The sequence below is a fragment of the Palaemon carinicauda genome, chromosome 37 (genome assembly GCF_036898095.1).
Source record: "Palaemon carinicauda isolate YSFRI2023 chromosome 37, ASM3689809v2, whole genome shotgun sequence".
NCBI classification, from domain to species: Eukaryota; Metazoa; Arthropoda; class Malacostraca; order Decapoda; family Palaemonidae; genus Palaemon; species Palaemon carinicauda.
The window spans coordinates 70,725,819-70,746,668 of NC_090761.1; the positions used below are offsets into that span (position 1 = coordinate 70,725,819).

The 20,850-nt window shown below is 41.3% G+C and overlaps 1 protein-coding gene across 1 annotated transcript in view; it reads left to right on the forward strand.

Moving 5' to 3' along the window:
• LOC137629777 (GTPase Era, mitochondrial) overlaps positions 1-20,850 on the forward strand; it is a 30,399-nt gene that overhangs the window by 1,970 nt on the left and 7,579 nt on the right. Inside the window, exons 2-6 of the mRNA XM_068361402.1 lie at positions 1,181-1,316; positions 1,644-1,825; positions 2,912-3,036; positions 12,939-13,113; positions 14,767-15,177. Coding sequence (XP_068217503.1) covers positions 1,220-1,316; positions 1,644-1,825; positions 2,912-3,036; positions 12,939-13,113; positions 14,767-15,177 — 990 coding nt within the window. The 5' untranslated portion in view covers positions 1,181-1,219. The remainder of the gene's footprint in view (positions 1-1,180; positions 1,317-1,643; positions 1,826-2,911; positions 3,037-12,938; positions 13,114-14,766; positions 15,178-20,850) is intronic.

Sequence of the window (20,850 nt, forward strand, 5' to 3'; positions counted from 1 at the left end):
GATGTGGTAACCTCTCTGACTGGGGTTCGAGTTCCACTCAGACTTGATAGTTCCTTTGGTCTCCTTGTCAGCTAATAATGGGGGGTTTGGGGGAGCCTATTATAGGTCTATCTGCTGAGTCATCAGCAGCCATTGCCTGGCCCTCCTTTGTCCTAGCTTGGAGGGAGAGGGGGTTTGCGTGCTGATCATATGTATATATGGTCAGTCTCTAGGGCATTATCCTGCTTGACAGGGCAGTATCACCCATCCTTGCCTCTGCCATTCATGAGTGACCTTTAAACCTTTTAAACCAGATTAGGAATATCATTACACAATATGGTCATAGCTTATGTAAACTTTCCAAAGTTTCTGGGAAGCATTGCAGGCAGTTGCTGATATTTCTGGGAGTCATGTGAATGTGGATTGAGTTGCTGGCATGCACAGAGAATCAGGAGGAGTCTCATAGATTTGCAAAAAGGTGCAGAGATTTTGGGGGTAAGCACAGGAAGTCACGACCAGGCGCAGTAGTTCTTAGGAAGATGCTGGGAATCGTCGGCAGCTGCAGCTAGGTGCAGAGAGTTGACAGAAGGAGCAGTCAGTCGTAGTCGCGACTAGTCGAATGGAGTTGCTGGTAGGTGTGGAGATGCACAGGAGTTACTGGCATATGCAGAGAGGCTCTTGAAGCTGCCGGCTGTCTCAGGGATTTTCTGGCAAACGTAGCCATGATTGGAGAGGGGGTGGGAATTTTCAGACCAGCTTGGGAATTAGCTGCCAGACGACCCCATGCACCGAGAGGTTTGGGAAGCTACGGGCTGGCATGGAGATTTGCCGGCAGGCACCACAGAGTCGTAAATGTTCACATGAGGGCACAGGGATTTACATGAAGTCAAAGGCAGGTGGGGCCGGGTTCAAAGAGATGCAGTGAGGCATGGAGATTCACAGGAGTGCCAGTAGACAAAGAGATTCGTGAGAAAAGTGACTAGTTATAGGTTTTTATGAAAATAAGATTTTTTGAAATGCTTGTTACATTTTGGTGATGATGCCTTGTCATTTAGTCATGGTTAAGTTAACAGATTTATATACAGTATATTAAGAGTAAAGTATAAAAGATTATTTTCAATTGCCTAGTTCAGTAATTGAATAAATTGGTGTGATTTTTGTGAATGCATTAGTTAATGCTGGGATTTTATTCCATTTTCAGATATGTGTTTTTTGTAATCCAAATATTAAAAGACAGATAATGTGGCTCATTAAGCATCTTCTTCGGCCATCTCTTCGCCAGAGAAGCTATTGGTTTTCTTTTCTCTCATCCAGAAATTTCAGCGTAGAAGCAGATGGTGAGTTTCAAGCTGATTTTGTTACAGTATTAAAATTCTATTGAATTTGTAAGATAGATAATGAATTTCACTTTTGTAATAGGTAATGAAAGTTATAAAAAAAGAACAGTTGTAATTTAATGCAATTTGTGTTCATCTCTTATTTATGTTTATGAATCTGCCAGCAGGCAGTTATAAATTTGGCTGTCCTAAGTGAAGTTGCTGTTCTGAATCTACCAGCTGTATTTATTAACATTGATGAATTTTATACGGTAATTATAATGAAAATGCTGGCTTTCTTCTAGCACTTTATCTTTTATCTCTCATTTATGTATTTGTTCCCTTCAGAGTCTGAAGCACATTGGGAAAGACCATGTGAGAGAGAGGTTCCGAAAACAATACAGGAAATGAGTTTAATGCTCGGTGGAAAAGTTGACTCGCCTCCTGATGCAAAACTTTTGAAAGTGGCCATCATAGGTGTTCCGAACAGTGGGAAAAGTACTCTCATCAATGGGCTCATGAGATGGCGTGTAAGAATTTTGAGTTTTTAATGTCGGTAACATAAATTTGGGTATTTTATAGCATATGGATTATATTATTCATCCAGCGTAAAACTGAAAAAAAAAATACATTTTTATTATTATTATTATTATGATTATTATTATTATTATTATTATTATTATTATTATTATTACTAGCCAAGCTACAAACCTAGTTGGAAAAGCAAGATGCTATAAGCCTAAGGGGTCCAACAGGGAAAAATAGCTCAGTGAGGAAAGGAAACAAGGAAATAAATAAACTGAAAGAAAAGTACTGTAATGAACAATTGAAATAAAATATTTTAAGAACAGCAAGAACAATAAAATAGATCTTTCATATATAAGCTATAAAACATTCAAGAAAAGAAGAGGAAATTAACATCAGTAATATTGATCCAGTTATTTTTTAGCTTATGAATTATATTATTCATCTAGTGTAGAGATGAAACAAAGAATACAATATCAATTTTTTTTTAAAATTTACTGTATAATGTTAAATGAATATTGAGCATGTCTTTAATGTTTCAATGTAAATTGTTCGATAAATATATGAACACCTTTTCCATTATCTGACATTTATTTCTCATGATATAATTTTGGTTCTGGTCTCATTTGGAAGCTAAATTATTTGAATTTTTATAGTTGTTTCATAATGCATAAAGAATTTTTTTTTTTTTTATCACATATTACATTCATCTTTAGCTATGGTAAGCAGCTCTTCTAGGAGAAGGACACTCCAAAATCAAACCATTGTTCTCTACTCTTGGGTAGTGCCATAACCTCTGTACCATGGTCTTCCACTGCCTTGGGTTAGAGTTCTCTTGCTTGAGGGTGCACTCGAGCACACTCTTCTATCTTATTTCTCTTCCTAATGTTTTGTTAAAGTTTTTAGAGTTTATATAGGAGATATTTATTTTAATGTTACTCTTCCTGAAATATTTTATTTTCCTTTTTTCCTTTCCTCACTGAGCTATTTTCCCTGTTGGAGCCCCTTGGCTTATAGCATCCTGCTTTTCCAACTAGGGTTGTAGCTTAGCAATTAATAATAATAATAATAATAATAATCTTGTCTTGCAGGTCTGTAGCGTATCGTCCAAAGTTCACACTACGAGGATGAATGCCCGAGCTATACTTAATCACGGTTCAAAGCAGTTGGTATTCCTCGACACTCCTGGAATAGTAACGCTGGATGAAGTTAGCAGGTAAGTGATGGTTGTACACTAATACCCATATGTGACCATCCTTTACATTCAGATCTCCCAGGACAATTCTATCCTGTTCGTAATACTAGGCAGGCAGTTAATTCTAATAGCCAGGCCTTCTCCATCACGAGGCTCAATACTACGCGGTACTCTAGAAGTTTTATTCCAGCTGTGACCAAGTTGTGGAATGATCTTCCTAATCGGGTGGTTGAATCAGTAGAACTTCAAAAGTTCAAAGTTGGAGCAAGTGCTTTTATTGTTGACCAGGCGGATATGAGTCTTTTTATAGTTTATTTATTACATATTTGTTTTTGTTGTTGTTAATAGTTTATATATGACATGTCTGTTTTGACGTTGTTACTTATTTTAGAATGATTTATTGTTAATTTGTTCTCTTCATTTATTTATTTCCTTATTTCCTTTCCTCACTGGGCTATTTTTCCCTGTTGGAGCCCCTGGGCTTATAGCATCTTGCTTTTCCAACTAGGGTTGTAGCTTGGATAGTAATAATAATAATATAATGTGTTTTAGTCCCTTTCTGTAAATCTATAAGTAGAATCCCAACCTCTCACTGAAAGTGTAGGGATTTCCCATTATTATTATTATTAAATGCTAAGCTACAACCTTAGTTGGAAAAGCAGGATGCAATAAGCCCAAGGGCTCCAACAGGGAAAATAGCCCAGTGAGGAAAGGAAACAAGGAAAAATAATATATTCTAAGAACAGCAAAAACATTGAAATAAATATTTCCTATATAAACTATAAAAACTTAAACAAAACAAGAGGAGGAGAAACTAGATAGAACAGTGTGCCCGAGTGTACCCTCAAGCAAGAGAACTCTAACCCAAGACAGTGGAAGACCATGGTACAGAGGCTATGGCACTACCCAAGACTAGAGAACAACGGTTTGATTTCGGAGTGTCCTTCTCCTAGAAGAGATGTTTATCATAGTTAAAGAGTCTCTTCTACCCTTACCAAGAGGAAAGTGGCCACTGAACAATTACAGTCTAGTAGTTAACCCCTTGAGAGAAGAAGAATTGTTTGGTAATCTCAGTGTTGTCAGGTGTATGAGGACAGGGGAGAATCTGTATAGAATAGGCCAGACTATTCGGTGTCTGTGTAGGCAAAGGGAAAGAACCGTAACCAGAGAGAAAGATCCAATGTAGTACTGTCTGGCCAGTCAAATGACCCCCTAACTCTCTAGTGGTAGTATCTTAACGGGCGGCCGGTGCAGATTCTATCTGCTGTAGCCCTCGTTCATGTGAGAGTACAGACAATTGTTATACAAATGAATGTTCCAAGTCTTGTTGTAGTAATGTAAAGCTCAGAATTTCAAATTACCCTTAGATTGTTTATTGTTTTTTTCCCCAACAATTTCTTGAATTTTATCAGACACTTCCTTTGGCATGCACCCAGTTTTCTCTTAATTATTGCTATTTCTATAAACAGCTAAGCTACAACCTTAGTTGGAAAAGTAGGGTGCTACAAGCTCAAGGACCCTAACAAGGAAAATAGCCCAGTGAGGAGAGAAAATAAAGACATAAATACATGTAAACAAAGCATTGAATAAAAAGTATAAAATATCTTAAGACCACTAACAACATTAAAATCAATCTGTCATTTATAAAATGTGAATAGACATATGTCAACCTGTTCAACATTAAAACATTCGCTGCAAGTTTGAACTTTTGAAGTTTCAGGCTGTGGTCAAAGATTCATCAAGTTAACCTAGGAATTGTAAGGTAAAATGAATTTGTGATGTTGCCTAGTAAAGTTTGCGAGTTAGGAAGACAGGAGTGCACTGTTAGTTGTATATTGTTCAAATGCCCATTGTGAAAGCTGTTTTGCATAATTATCCTTTGTGATACTTCACTGCCTCAAACATTCTTGGTGATTGTTGCCATTTTTTTATTTATCGGGACAGTTATGTTGCTTATACATCTTTGTGAAACTTGTCATCTTGTCATTTTATTGTGGTTTAATAGAAATGAGTTGAAGAATCTGTGATTTGTGGTACTGCATGAAAATCTATCAAAACCTGGCAACGGAAGTGGTAGGACCAGAAATGTGAAGTTTTGCCGTAATGTTTTTCAAAGAAAAGGGGACTGCTCAGCAATGTGAAAATTAGAGAAAACATCTTGTCTTTTTATTGTGGTCTAATAGAAATAAGTAGAAGAGTGTGTGATTTATGGTACATATATACATATACCAAGGCACTTCTCCCAATTTTTGGGGGTAGCCGACATCAACAAATGAAACAAAACATAAAAGGGGACCTCTACTCTCTACGTTCCTCCCAGCCTAACAAGGGACTCAACCAAGTTCAGCTGGTACTGCTAGGGTGCCACAGCATGAAAATATATCAAAACCTGGCAATGGAAGTGGTAGGACCAGAAAGGTGAAGTTTTGCAGTGATGATATGCAAAGAAAAGGTGACTGCTCTGCAATGTGAAAATTAGGGTAATAACATAGCATGAACATTCATAGAACATTTAGAAAATTATGAAGATGGAGGAGGAATGGTTGCTGAAATTTGTTGGAATAAAAAATAGTGGATGAGATCATGGTGAGGGGCAAATGGCGATGATTTAGGCATGTTCTTTGCACTCCCCAAGAGAGATTAGTTCACTAAACATTTAACTGTGTTCCACAAGGCACTAGAAGAGTGAGAAGACCCAGACCTACATGGCTGAGGACTATAGAGCGTGAAGCAGGAGATAATGAGGGAGAAGTGTTGAATTGAAAGCTCAAGATAGAGACGACTAGCAAAATCTAACCAATGCTTTTTGTGTCAATAGGCATAGGAGGAGATGATGATGATGATGAAAAATAGTTTTTCAATATTAAACTTACCCGATAATCATGTAGCTGTCAACTCTGTTGCCCGACAGAATTCTATGGAGGGATACGCCAGCTATCACAATACTAGAAGGGGGTGTTCCTACCAGCGCCACCTGTGGCCAGGTACTCAAGTACTTCTTGTTGACACCTCCTCAATTATTCCTCTGTCGTGCTTCCGGCAAGACGTTCTGGGATACGCTTATGTTCTTGGAGTATTTTCACGACTTTGGTGAAGTATTTCTCTTTGATTTCGGCTGTCGCTTTACTGGAAACTTCTATATTAGCTTAGTTAGCTTTTGGAATTAATTTGATTAATTATGGTGACGAAGAGAGTATGAACTCTCGTTCACCTTTCAATGGCCGACCCTTCCCTTAGACGGAAGTGTTGGTGTCTAAGAGAGTATAGACTCTCTTTCTTAATTTTGCTTAACAAAAGTTATAGATTTATTTTATATCTCTCCGCCTCTTATAGGCCTCTTCGATTAACTTCCTTTTATTATAAACTTATTAAAATTAATTTTTATATTTGTTTATATTCGACCTTCCTAATAGTAGGCGGTCTTTTCTTGGTACCGAAGTTAATTATCGTGAGCCCGTCATTTCGGTTTTACCTGTTAACATATTATGCTATTTTAAGGTCTTTGAAAGAATTTCTTTGATAGTCTCGTACTTTTTCAAAGTTGAACTAACGTTTTGTTTGTCTCGGCAGTTGTTGACGTTCAGAACGTTTCAACTTGCACTCTATAGTTACGATAGAGAAAGAATGTTCACGGTTTCACATTGCAGTAAGAGTAACCGTGTCTAGCGTTTTGTTCATTCTTTCTTAACTTAATGGTTTTGATCCTAATAAAGGAACTTTTCTTTTTGGGAAATATTTCAGTTTTTTCCTTTAACAATAATATGTTTTAACGATATATATGATTGGGCTCTTCTCTCAGGTTCTAAGCAAGAGAGAGAGAGAGAGAGAGATAGAGACGGAGGGAGAAAGAGGATAAACGTTTCCCTCAAGCCTGCCAGGCGTACGAGTAACGTCGTTATCGTTTTGCTCTTATCCCTAGTCTCTTTAGGGGAAGAAACTAAACGTTTCTAGAGTGATCTAGTGTTTAGTCTCTTTCCAGCCACTGAATTTTCTTTCATTAGATTTTTCTGTTACATTGTAATTCTGTTTTCGCAATTACTAACTTTTGAGAAGGATAGAATTGCGTGTTTCAGGTACAAACCACTTAAAGTTTCGAGTTCAGTGAAATAAGTGCAAACAGAAATCAAAGTGATAAGTGATTAGCGCAAAGTATGTCAGTGTTATGCGTGAGGGTACTTTTGTGCGCGCCAGTCGTCCTCCCAGTCCGGGACCTCTTGCAAGCTCCCAAGCCCAGGGGAGAAGCAATGTCGAAGGGCATAAGGGTTCGGCAGGCCTTGATCGGCGCACAGAAGTATCCTCGGTGGTTGTGGGCGTGTCTTACCGAGACCGTCACTCCCACCCGCAGACGATTGAGCCCTTATTTTGCTCGTCTGCAGAAGAGATTTAGAGGAGAAATAAAGGCAGAGTTACGCTGGTCTCAGGTCTCAAGACCTCTTAAACGTAAGTCCAGACCTATGCCAGACGTACGAAGTAAAGTTCAACAACCCGGATGCAGTCATTGGGTTAGCTCTGACTCTCCTCAGTCATCAGTTTGTCGGGCTGAGAGTGCGCCTACACTCCCCCCCCCCCCCCTATGCTCGCTCCGCCTGATCGCAGTACCACCTGCCAGGCGTACGATGTTGTGGACTCTACTACAGTCCATGCAAGCACAGCTTTCGGACCTGATGCGTGAGTGTCGTGCTGAGAGTGTTGCACCTCCTCCTCCTCCTGCACCGGTGGTGCACCAACCGCCTGCACCCGTTCAGCCTGTGCTGCACCCGCCTGCACCGGTGGTGCACCAACCGGCTGCACCCGTTCAGCCTGTGCTGCACCCGCCTGCACTCGCTGCACCCAGTCGCAACACCATCTGCCAGGCGTACGATGTTGTGGACTCTACTACAGTCCATGCAAGCACAGCTTTCGGACCTGTTGCGTGAGTGTCGGGCTGAGAGTGTTGCACCTCCACCTGCACCCTTTCAGCCTGTGCTCAACCCGCCTGCACTCGCTGCACCCAGTCGCAGCACCATCTGCCAGGCGTACGATGTTGTGGACTCTACTACAGTCCATGCAAGCACAGCTTTCGGACCTGTTGTGTGAGTGTCGGGCTGAGAGTGTTGCACCTCCCCTGCACCCGTTCAGCCTGTGCTCAACCCGCCTGCACTCGCTGCACCCAGTCGCAGCACCATCTGCCAGGCGTACGATGTTGAACCTCTTTCTGTGTTCGCTGTTCCCAGTGTTGTTCAGCCTCAGCCTTCTTTAAGGCAACCTTCGGTTTGGGATCGGTAGGATTACCCCACTCTTCCTCCTCCTCCCCTGGCTGCTCCACCGGTGGTGCAACTCTCGGTGGAGGTACAACCTCTTCCACCTGTGAGTCAGTCTCCTCAGCTGCTGCACCGAGCTCAACCCGTGCACCCTGATCCTGCGCCTCAGACACCTCTGCTTGCGGGAACTTTACCTTGTTCTGCGCAACCTCGGTCTCTTCACGCTCCACTCATACCACAGGAACAGGAACTTTCTGCACCTTCCACTGTTGTTGTTCCAGCTCGTTCTGACTCTGCTGTTCAGCATACCTTACCTCCATTTTCAAACCATGGCAAAAATATGAATCATGAGTTATGAATGTAAGGTAAACATTATGTTGATTTTTAAACCCCATGCAAGCATGCATAAAGCACTCTAGCACTGGTCATGGAATTTCTGAGAAATGTTAAACGCCATGCACACGCTCTGCTTTCCTTACAGCAGGCTCTGCTTACAGCAGGCTCTGCTTACTACATGCTCAGCATTCAGCATGCTCTGCATTCAGCATGCTCTGCATACAACATGCTCTGCATACAGCATGCTCTGCATTCAGCATGCTCTGCATACAACATGCTCTACTTACAGCATGCTCTGCATACAGCATACTCTGCATTCATCATGCTCTGCATACCTTACCGCATGCTTCTCAACATATCTTGGGTTGTTGCCAACTCACTAGACTGTCAAGCAGTTTCATAACGTTGCCTTCTAGTCTGCTGCTTTTGCACCAGTGAACCCTCACTCAGAGAACTTAGCTTTTCTAGGATAAGGTCCCTGTAGATGAGAAAGTTCTTTTCTCCCTCCTTCTGATATTCCCTTGAGGACTCTGTCATTGGAGGGAGCCTTTAGCTGCATAACCTCTTATGGACTTTTATTTAAGCATAACATGCTTACAGGGAAGGTAATGGTTCCACTTCAGCCGCTAATCCCGTCTGTTACCACACCTGCTCCCATAGACCTTGAGCTGTGTTGCATGACATGCAGTCCAAGCTTAGTCCTTGTTAGAGGATTTTTGTTTACGGAGTCAATGTGTCACGGGGAAGACGTTCAACAACCAACAGAAGGGACTTGTTGTGACGCAGTGCGGCAACCTCAGCAACCCGTTAAGGAGTTGTCTGTACGACCCAGATAGTCTAGACAGATTCGGGTTGTCACTGTACTTCCTCGCTTGCCCATGATTGTCAGTTTACAGACTGTGCAGCAGTATCATGATCTTGTGTCCGGCTCCGTCAGACGACTGGCTTTTAAGAGCTCCCACAAGTCGTCGCTGTCTGGAGATTTTCAAATGGACTATGGATCTGACCAAGGAACTGGGCCTCCTGGTCAATTTTGAGGAGTCTCAGCTCGTTCCATCCCAGACCATTGTTTCCTTGGGTATGGATCTTCAGAGTCGAGCTTTTCGGACTTGTCCGTCGGCCCCAAGGATCTTCCAAGCCCTAGAATGCATCCAGAGCATGCTGAGAAGGAACCGATGCTTAGTCAGGCAGGGGATGAGTCTAACAGGGACACTTTCATCGCTGGCCCTGTTCATCGAGTTAGGGAGACTCCACCTCCGCCCCCTTCAGTATCATCTAGCTGCTCACTGGATAAAGGACATGACGCTAGAGACGGGCTCAGTTCCTGTTTCCGAAGAGATGAGGTCTACTCTAACGTGGTGGAAGAACAGCATTCTTCTCAAGGAAGGTCTACCTTTGGCTGTTCAGACCCCCGACCACCGTCTCTTCTCGGACGCATCGGACACGGGCTGGGGTGCGACACTGGACGGACAGGAATGCTCGGGAACATGGAATCAGGAGCAAAGGACACTTCACATCTATTGCAAGGAGTTGTTGGCAGTTCATCTGGCCTTGATAAACTTCAAGTCCCTCCAGCTTAACAAGGTGGTGGAGGTGAACCCCGACTACACCACAGCCTTGGCTTACATCTCCAAGCAGAGAGGGACTCATTCGAGGAAGTTGTTCAAGATCGCAAGGGACCTCCTCATTTGGTCAAAGATCGAAAGCTCACGCTGGTAACGAGGCTCATTCAGGGCGATATGAATGTCATGGCAGATCGCCTCAGCCGTAAGGGTCAGGTCTTCCCCACAGAGTGGACCCTTCACAAGAATGTTTGCAGCAGACTTTGGGCCCTGTGGGGTCTGCCAACCATAGTTCTATTCGCTACCTCGATGACCAAGAAGCTCCTCTTGTATTGTTCTCCGATTCCAGACCCAGCAGCAGTTCACGTGGATGCCTTTCTGCTGGATTGGTCCCATCTCAACCTGTATGCATTCCCGCCGTTCAAGATTGTCAACAGGGTACTTCAGAAGTTCGCCTCTCACAAAGGGACACGGTTGACGTTGGTTGCTCCCCTCTGACCCGCGAGAGAAGGGTTCACCGAGGTACTGCAATGGCTGGTCGACGTTCCCAGGACTCTTCCTCCTAGAGTGGACCTTCTGCGTCAACCTCACGTAAAGAAGGTACACCCAAACCTCCACGCTCTTCGTCTGACTGCCTTCAGACTATCGAAAGTCTCTCAAGAACTAGAGGCTTTTCGAAGGAGGCAGCCAGAACGATTGCCAGAGCAAGGACGACATCCACTCTCAGAGTCTATCAGTCTTAATGGGAAGTCTTCCGAAGCTGGTGCAAGGCCAATGCAGTTTTCCTCAACCAGTACCACTGTAACCCAGATTGCTGACTTCCTGTTACATCTAAGGAACGTAAAATCCCTATCAGCTCCTACGATCAAGGGTTACAGAAGTATGTTGGCAGCGGTTTTCCGCCACAGAGGCTTGGATCTTTCCTCCAACAAAGATCTACAGGACCTCCTTAGGTCTTTTGAGACCTCAAAGGAACGTCGGTTGTCCACTCCAGGCTGGAATCTAGACGTGGTCCTAAGGTTCCTAATGTCATCAGGATTTGAACCGTTCCAATCAGCCTCTTTTAAGGACCTCACATTAGAAACTCTTTTCCTCGTGTGCTTAGCAACAGGTAAAAGAGTAAGTGAGATCCACGCCTTCAGCAGGAACATAGGTTTCACATCTGAAACGGCTACATGTTCCTTGCGGCTCGGTTTTTTTGGCTAAAACGAGCTTCCTTCCCGTCCTTGCCCTAAGTCGTTCGAGATCCCAAGCCTGTCCAACATGGTGGGGAACGAACTAGAGAGAGTACTTTGCCCTGTTAGAGCTCTTAAGTACTATTTAAGAAGGTCAAAACCATTACGAGCACAATCAGAAGCCTTATGGTGTGCTATCAAGAAGCCTTCTCTACCAATGTCTAAGAACTCAGTTTCTTACTACATCAGGCTTCTGATTAGAGAAGCAAATTCTCATCTGAAGGAAGAAGACCTTGCTTTGCTGAAGGTAAGGACACATGAAGTGAGAGCTGTGGCTACTTCAGTGGCCTTCAAACAGAACCGTTCTCTGCAGAGTGTTATGGATGCAACCTATTGGAGAAGCAAGTCAGTGTTCGCATCATTCTATCTCAAAGATGTCCAGTCTCTTTACGAGTACTGCTACACCCTGGGTCCATTCGTAGCAACGAATGCAGTAGTAGGCGAGGGCTCAGCCACTACATTCCCATAATTCCATAACTTTTTAACCTTTCTCTTGAATACTTTTTATGGGTTGTTCGGTCGGCTAAGAAGCCTTCCACATCCTTGTTGATTTGGCGGGTGGTCAATTCTTTCTTGAGAAGCGCCGAGGTTAAAGGTTGTGATGAGGTCCTTTAGTATGGGTTGCAGCCCTGTATACTTTAGCACCTTTGGGTTGATTCAGCCTCCAAGAGGAACGCTGCGCTCAGTAAGGAAGACGAACTTAAAAAAGAGACAGAGTAACGGTTCAATTCGACTTCCTTACCAGGTACTTATTATTTCATTGTTATTTGAGATAACTGTTATATGAAATATGGGATACTTAGCTATCCTTTAATCTTGTACACTGGTTTTCACCCACCCCCCTGGGTGTGAATCAGCTACATGATTATCGGGTAAGTTTAATATTGAAAAATGTTATTTTCATTAGTAAAATAAATTTTTGAATATACTTACCCGATAATCATGATTTAATTGACCCTCCCTTCCTCCCCATAGAGAACCAGTGGGACCGAGGAATAATTGAGGAGGTGTCAACAAGAAGTACTTGAGTACCTGGCCACAGGTGGCGCTGGTAGGAACACCCCCTTCTAGTATTGTGATAGCTGGCGTATCCCTCCATAGAATTCTGTCGGGCAACAGAGTTGACAGCTACATGATTATCGGGTAAGTATATTCAAAAATTTATTTTACTAATGAAAATAACATATTGTTTTATATGTGTTCATTATTATAAAAAATTCTCCTTTGCCTAAAACCCCCTCCACTGCCCATTTATATAACAGTAGAATAACCTGATTGACCAAAGAAATGATAGTATTGGGCAATAGAGTTTGGCTTGTATGAAAGTGTTGTGATTTGTATTAAAGGTTAAAATGATACTAAATGGTGTGAGTATACAGATATGATTGAATGATTTTACGTTATATAGCGCTGAATGGCCCAGTGCTTGGCTTAATGCCAAAATCCTATATTCAATTCAATAGAGTTTGGCATTCCAAACTACTGTAATAACTAAAAATTTAGTATTAGGAATAAAAAAAGTAAATTTTTATTTATTTTTTTTTTTTCAGGCATGGGCTTGAAAGGTCTTGCCTTACAGATGCTGAGAAGTCCTTACTGAGCGCAGATATGATGGCAGTCGTGCACGACATGTCAAACCATCACACGCGCAACGAATTGCATCCCAAAGTACTTCGCCTACTAGCACTCTACCCTGATATACCTAGCATATTGATTTTGAATAAGGTAAGTGTCTTTTGGAGTTTATGAGTTTTCAAGATGCCTTAACCCTTTAACCCCCAGGCTATTTGGAAATTTCCAACCCTTAACCCCCAAGGGGTTATTTTTTCCCCAGCACATTTTGCAGTATATTTTTTTTAAATTGCTCTAACAGCCTTAATTTTTGTCATAGAGAGGTCAGGATGGTCTCATTCTCTTGAAAAATGCCTGATTTTTTTCAAAAAATTATCAAAAATATGAAAAAAAAATATTTTTATAGCATTTTTTTGCAAGGACATACCGATACGTCCATGGGGGTAAAGGGATGGCTCTTGTGAAACGTACCAGTACGTCCTTTGCGGGTAAAAGGGTTAATAGATTTTAGAAAATTCCTTTGAAAGTAATTTTATTCATTAATCACATTCCAGTTCGCCTTCCTTATCCGTGTATTCACCCATATGGGGATGACAACTTGGTAGCTTACTAATATGAAATAAAACTTACTAGCGTACGCGACCTGTCCTAAATGACTAATGAATATTCAAATGGATATGCATACATACACACATGCTCAGATTAAACCTTTCCCAACTCCTCCCCGTTTCCTAACTACAACACGGCTGTTTGGGTTATATATATATATATATATATATATATATATATATATATATATATATATATATATATATATATATATATATGCTGTATATATATGTATATATATATATGTTTATATGTATATATATATATATATATATATATATATATATATATATATATATATATATATATATATATATATATATATATATATATATATATATATATATATATATATATATATATATATATAATATATATATATATATATATATATATATATATATATATATATATATATATATATATATATATATATATATATATATATATATATATATATATATATATATATATATATATATATATATATCTTTTTCTCTGGTATGTTCAGCAATAACTATGCCTTAGAAATGGTGCTAGAGGAGCACTTCACGGAGCGACACAGGTCAAGCCCATAAATATATATATGCTGCATATATATATATATATATATATATATATATATATATATATATATATATATATATATATATACAGTATATAGAGCCAGAAACTTGCTCTTTATTATATAGGTGAAGATCATATGCTGAAATTTACTTATACAAAGCAAAATACATAAGTCGGCAAAAATAAGATAAATACAGACATTCATATAGCAATTCATCCATCCATGACCAAGAAAAACAGGCTGAGAATTTTTTACCTTAGAGTACCATAATTCATAGAGTAATATACCAGGAAACATCCAGTCAAATCTGGGGTTGGGTGTCCTTACTTGGCTGTGTCCCTTTGCTCCTCTCTTGCAGAAATTTAAAGAAGCGTAATGATTTCAACAGCTGTCCTTGATATATAGAACCTCAAATATGCATACTGTAGTTAAGTAATATGCAAATGAACTTTAAACCTAGGAAAAATACGAATTACTTTCAAAGTTTTTTTTATTAACAAAAGGGCAACTGCTTAGGACCATATCCATGTCTGATATTCATTATGGTAATTTGCATGTAAACATCACATTTCCTGTGAATTATGAACATGCAATACAGAATGTCTACATTAATTTTTTCTTTTTTTCAGCTTGATGTTCTTAAATCAAAACGACACCTTTTGGATGCAACGCGTATTTTAACTGACGGAGTTGTTGGCGGTACAGTGGCTCAAAAAGCAATAGAGACAAAAGACATTAAATTGGACAGAGAAATTTTGATACGAAGGGCCCTTAATAAGGAACTTAAAGCCGAAAAACAAGGAGGGAAAACACCTCCACTGATAAATGATGCTGCCGATTTTACAAAGAATGAAGAGACATTAAAAACCCATCGTCATCTGACAGAACATGAAGTTATTGATATTATAAAAGATAGAAAGGGTTGGCCGCATTTTCAAGAAGTTTTTATGATCTCGGCTCTGAAAGCGTTAGGTGTTGATGATCTACGAAATTATCTTCTCTCAAAAGCGTATAGTTCTCCATGGCTCTTTAGTTCAAAGGTATGTTGTCATAAGTGTTGTAATTGTTTGTTGGTGTTGTATTATTTATCACTATCCAAGTATTAAAAAGGTTTGGAAAGAATGATGTAGTACTGGATCACAAAAGTATCCATAATGGCATATCAAACTATTAATAATTTTGATAATAATGCTAATTATTAATTATTTTAATAATACAGTACTAATTTTTCATATAAGGTATATATATGGTGGTTTATTTTTTATTAACATTATGGGGCTGTCCGGTTTAGGAAGAAAAATTTCGTTATCTTTTTAAGAATACAGCTACAGCGTAATATACCCTATACATCATGTACTTCATCTCAGCCACATCAATCATATTATGCTTTCATTTGCAATCTTGAATATCTTCAGTCACACTTCACTTTTTGTCCTCAGGCAAAAAGGGCATTTGATAATAAACGTGAAACACAGACCCATTAGTCAGTGGTAACTGCTCGCCCCATAGTCATTCTTTGGAATCTATTACCAATATCAACTTCACCTTTACTAGGATTTCTGAAGGTTTTCCTCATCAGTCTCAAAAGTTTTCAATCACTAACGCATTTTATTTTATTTAGCTTTTCATGCCAAGTCTTCTTCTCTGTTAGCCTTTTCTCAACTTTTTTTTCTTTTTTTTATTTGAAAAATGTAAATGTAGACATTTATGAATTACAGGTTTTGTTCTGCCTTTGTATTTAAATCACCTTTGGCTACTTTTACAGTGCTTTAGTGAGTTTTGCCAACGTTATTTTTTTCTGGAATTATTTTATATTTAGTAATGTTTGTAAAACGCCAAATGGATTTTTCAGAGTTGCCACTATAAAGTGTGTTTACTGTGCTGGTTGTAGTACTGTGGTGGTGTAAAATGTTTACTTTGCTTATTCTAAAGTGTATTCATATTTTTATTTTCAAATCCCATGGACAATAATTTGTCAGGTGCTTAAGGACTTGCGTATTCCAGGCATCTTTTTACTGTAATCTGATCCTTGGATTGAAATAACAATAAAGGACCCAGCCTTCACTAGCCACTGCAGTGCCCCTTCCAAGATATTCTTACTTCAAGGACTATTCACCAGCACCTCAGATCTCAGTGAGAGCAGCCTCTACCTTGCCTGTTGTTACCAATACCTTCCTTGTTTCTTGTGTTTTTGAAGCAAAGAAGACACGAGAGTTGCTGGAAGCCTCTGCTACTACCGTCTGATCCATATGATTCTTTTCACTGAAAGGTTCAGGGTCAAAGTTGAGAGGTTTTATAGATTACTGTATTTTATCCTCTTATCTACCTGGGATGGACCTTTCGTAGACTCGGACTTTCAGCCACAGCAAAACTGGGGTAGGCAATTATTCTACCTAACTCTGAGGACTAAAATACCAAGGTTAAACTCAGATGTGCTTTGATTTCTTATTTCTAAGGGACTTGGGCCTACTTTCATGATTTTCTCAGGTACCTTCATATCATGGAGTACATTTGACATACCTTACCTCTTTTACACACACTACCTTAACACCCACAACATTACAAATTGGGTTAAATTAATACTGAAGTTATGAACTTAACACAGGATACTCCAGTAGACTGTTTTCATGGTTAGTACAGTAATTAAGAAAACACTTGATGTATAAGAAAGTATTCTGTACATAATATAATTAAATTATTGGTAAACATTTGATTTAAAGCTTTGATCAATTAGTATACAACCAAATAAAAAATACATATGCAAAAAAAGAAAAAAAATAGCAGGGTATCAAAGGTTTCTCTCTTGATGCTTAACCAGTATTCTGCCTTGGACAGTTATGGTGAATAAAAGGGCACTTTATATCTACTGAAAAGTATTGCCCTATACATCTGCTATACAGTGATACCCCTGGATACGAAAGTTTCTGCTTACGAAAAATTCAGGATACGAAAAGCGATACAAAGATTTTTATGCCCCAGTATACGAAAAGCTTACGAGATCCCAACTCGTCGCCAAGAGTACAGTACCTTTTTTTTCAGGGTATCAACCCTTAATTTAGGTGTACAGGTAACAATACACCTTCACTGATCCAAATGCTTTACATACAGTACCGTAACTTTTATACAGTAGTAAAGAAAATGGACCGTTTTCTTAGGGCTTGGAGGGGATAACTAGGCTATAACTACATTATTGAATAATCTCATGGTGGTTTCTGGAATGGATTAGGCTGTTTTTAACGGTTGGGTTAATTATTGAATGATAGAAATGGCTGCATTGCATGTTTATTACTACAGTTTAGCGTGTTTATGAAAGAAAAGGTGACTTTTTGTAAGGCTTGGAACGGATTAGGCTATTTACATGTAAAACGCGACTCAGGATACGAAAAAATCAGGATACGAAACCGTATCCTGAACGGATTACTTTCGTATCCTGAGGCATCACTGTAGTGTGAAACTTCCAACCTGGGAATTATGGTAGTGGCTAAAATCTATTGAGGTTGTGGTGGCCTGGTGGTAGCGTCCTTGCCTGGTGATTGCCAGACTGGGTTCGAGTCCAGCTCAAACTCGTTAGTTCCTTTAGTCGTTGCAACCTTACCATCCTTGTGAGCTAAGGGTAGGGGTTTGGGAGAGCCTATAGGTCTATCTGCTGAGTCATACGCAGCCATTGCATGGCCCTCCTTGGTCCTAGCTTGGGTGGAGAGGGGTTTTGGATGCTGATCATATGTAATATGGTCAGTCTCTAGGGCATTGTCCTGCTTGATAGGGAAATCATTGTTCCCTGCGTCTGCCATTCATGAGTAGCTTTTAAGCCTTTAAAATGAACAGTAATGCTCTCTGAGGTGGGAAGCAAGTGCTGAAGTTTTCCCATCCACTTGCTGGTAAAATCGGAAAGCTGGTAAAGGTTCACTGGTCTTATATTATTGTTATTATTATTACTTTTTAAATATTAAACTTAGCCGGTGAATATATAATAGCTGACGTCTCGGACGGCTCGACAGATACCAAAAACTCGTGAGCGATCGCCATGAAGGTTGCGAGTGTGACCACCAGCGCTGACTATCGGCCAGATACCGCATATACTTGTCAAGGTCTCCAGTTCTTCTCTGTCGGTCTTGTCGACAAGCTGGTTCCGCTCGCTGATGACCTTGAGTTTTCAACCTTTTTGGTGAAGTACTTTTTTTTGGTTGTTTTTGAGCTTTCGCTGTGACGGGTGTTTTTTCTTCAATTAAACTCTTGAAACCCTTTTTTTGGCTAGTGTTTATTGTTGATGACTTTGGTTTTGACTTGGATTTTCTCTGATTGTTCAATATGGCTGACCCTTCTCCTATCCCTGGACCTAAATTTCGCAAGTGTGCGAGGGATTGCAACAAACGTCTTCCCAAGGCCTCTATCGACCCACATACCGTTTGTTCTAATTGCCGGGGTAAATCCTGCCAATTAGGAGATCGGTGTGATGAGTGCGTGGTCTTGTCGGAATTCGACTGGCTTGAATATGACAAATATACTCGTAAGCTGGAGAGAGATAGGGTGAGGAGAAGCTCCTCTAGGTCGTTGGAATTTTCCTCCTCCCATGCCCCTGAACCTAATCCTTCCACTGTAGTAGTTGTTCCTGAACCCCCTACTAGCACTCATGAACCGTCCATGCGGGATATGTTTCTTGCGATTCAAGCTTTAGGCGAAAAAGTTGAGTCCTTAGCATCGGACCGTAACCAACTCATGTCAGATGTTAAGTTGTTGAAGTGTCAGAGTGGTAAAACAGAAAATCAAAGTGATAAGTGCGCAAAGTGTATTTAGTGTTGCGACCGAGGGTTCGTCTGTTCGTGCTTGTCGCTCCCCTAGTCCGAGACCTCTTTCAGGCTCCCCTGCACCAGGGAGAAGTAATGTCGTAGGACTTAAGGGGACGAGAGGCTTTAACCAACGTACAGACGTTCCCTCTTTGGTATCGGACGTTTCTCGTCAAGATCGCCCTTACCATAAGATGGGTGAGACTGTGTTCTCCTCGTCATCCGAAGACTTATCGCACAAGAAACCTTGGCGCAAGGTTTCTAGACCCTTGAAGCGAAAGTCAGTCCCTTCAGGACAGGTCTAGCGTCCTGGCTGTAGCCATTGGGACAGCTCTGACCTTTTGCAGTCGTCGGAAGACTGTTCGCCTATTAAGCGCAAGCGTAACACGGGGTCCGAGGGTCGCGGTAAAGGCAATGTTTTGCCAACACAGACGTTACCGACGTCACGGCCCGTTCCGACTCCCGTTGATCCGAAGTGGGTTGTCCTGCGGGACATGCAGACTAAGCTTGCCTCCCTTATGGAAGAGTATGACGTTGAGCAGGTTCGCGATGATCCTTTGCTTTCGAGTCGCCTTTACGCTGAACGAGACTCTGGCCGTCAGCCGCCCAAACGAGTTTTTACTCGTCCGTTTGACGTTAGTGCTGACGTTTCTAGTACTTTGAAACGTGATGTCAGTAGTTTTTCACGTCAGTCTCGTGACGTGGATCCTCCCTTGCTGCAGTCTCGTATTGACGTTCAGCCGCTGCCGCCGCAGCCCCGCACTGACGTTCGCCGACCGGCTCCGTTGCCTCGACGTGACGTTGAGCGTCAGTCACCGCAGTCGGAGGTTGTTTTGCCTGCTCAGTCTATGCAGTCAAGGCAGTTCCGACGTGACGTCGAGCGTCAATCAACTTCAGCTGTTGTTGTTGGTCAGTCACAAGGATTTCAGTCCTTTCAGCAGCGGCGTGACGTCGCTTCCTCTGCTGCTTCTGCTGCTCCTTTGCTTGTTGACATTGCCTGTCAAGCGTTGCCGCCACGGCAGGTCTCTCCTTTTCATGAGACTCTGCAATTGTCGGACGAGGTTCCGTCAGATGAGGAAGTTGCTGATCCCCCTCCAACTGATATTCCTTTGGGGACTTTGTCAGACGGAGAGGAGCCTAAAGCTGCTCAGCCCTCTATGGACTTTAAAAAAATCATGCTGATTTTTAAGGATCTGTTTCCTGACCATTTTGTAACTGCTGCTCCTCGTTCGCCTCCGTCAGAGTTTACGCTAGGCCTAGCTACTTCGACGCCGTCGTTTACTAAGCTAGTGCTCTCTCGCTCTTCTAAGAGAGCTTTGCGTTTGCTAGGCGACTGGTTGATCACCAGGAGGAGTTTGGGGAAGACAGCCTTTGCTTTCCCTCCTTTTAAACTGGCTTCTAGAGCGAGCGTCTGGTATGACACGGGAGAAGTTCTCGGCTTGGGAGTTCCTGCCTCTGCCCAGGGAGACTTCTCAAGCCTCGTAGACTCTCCCCGTCGCCTGGCCATGAGACGCTCTAAAGTTTACTGGTCCTCCTCGGACCTTGATCATCTCCTCAAAGGGGTTTACAGGGCCTTCGAAGTTTTTAACTTCTTAGATTGGTCGCTAGGAGCCTTAAGCAGGAAGATCTCTTCGGCCGACCGTGATGTTTCCGTCCTTATCATGTCCTGCATGGACAAAGCCATCCGTGATGGCTCTAATGAGCTCGCCGCTACCTTTACGGCAGGAGTCCTTAAGAAGAGGGAGACTCTTTGCTCGTTCCTTTTGGCAGGAGTAACTCCCTGCCAAAGGTCGGAGCTTCTCTTTTCCCCGTTGTCATCTGCCTTGTTTCCTCAGCAGTTGATCAAGGATATTGCGGCTTCTCTGGTGCAGAAGGATACCCACGACCTGATGGCTACGTCGGCGCGCAAGGCTGCTCCTTCATCGTCTT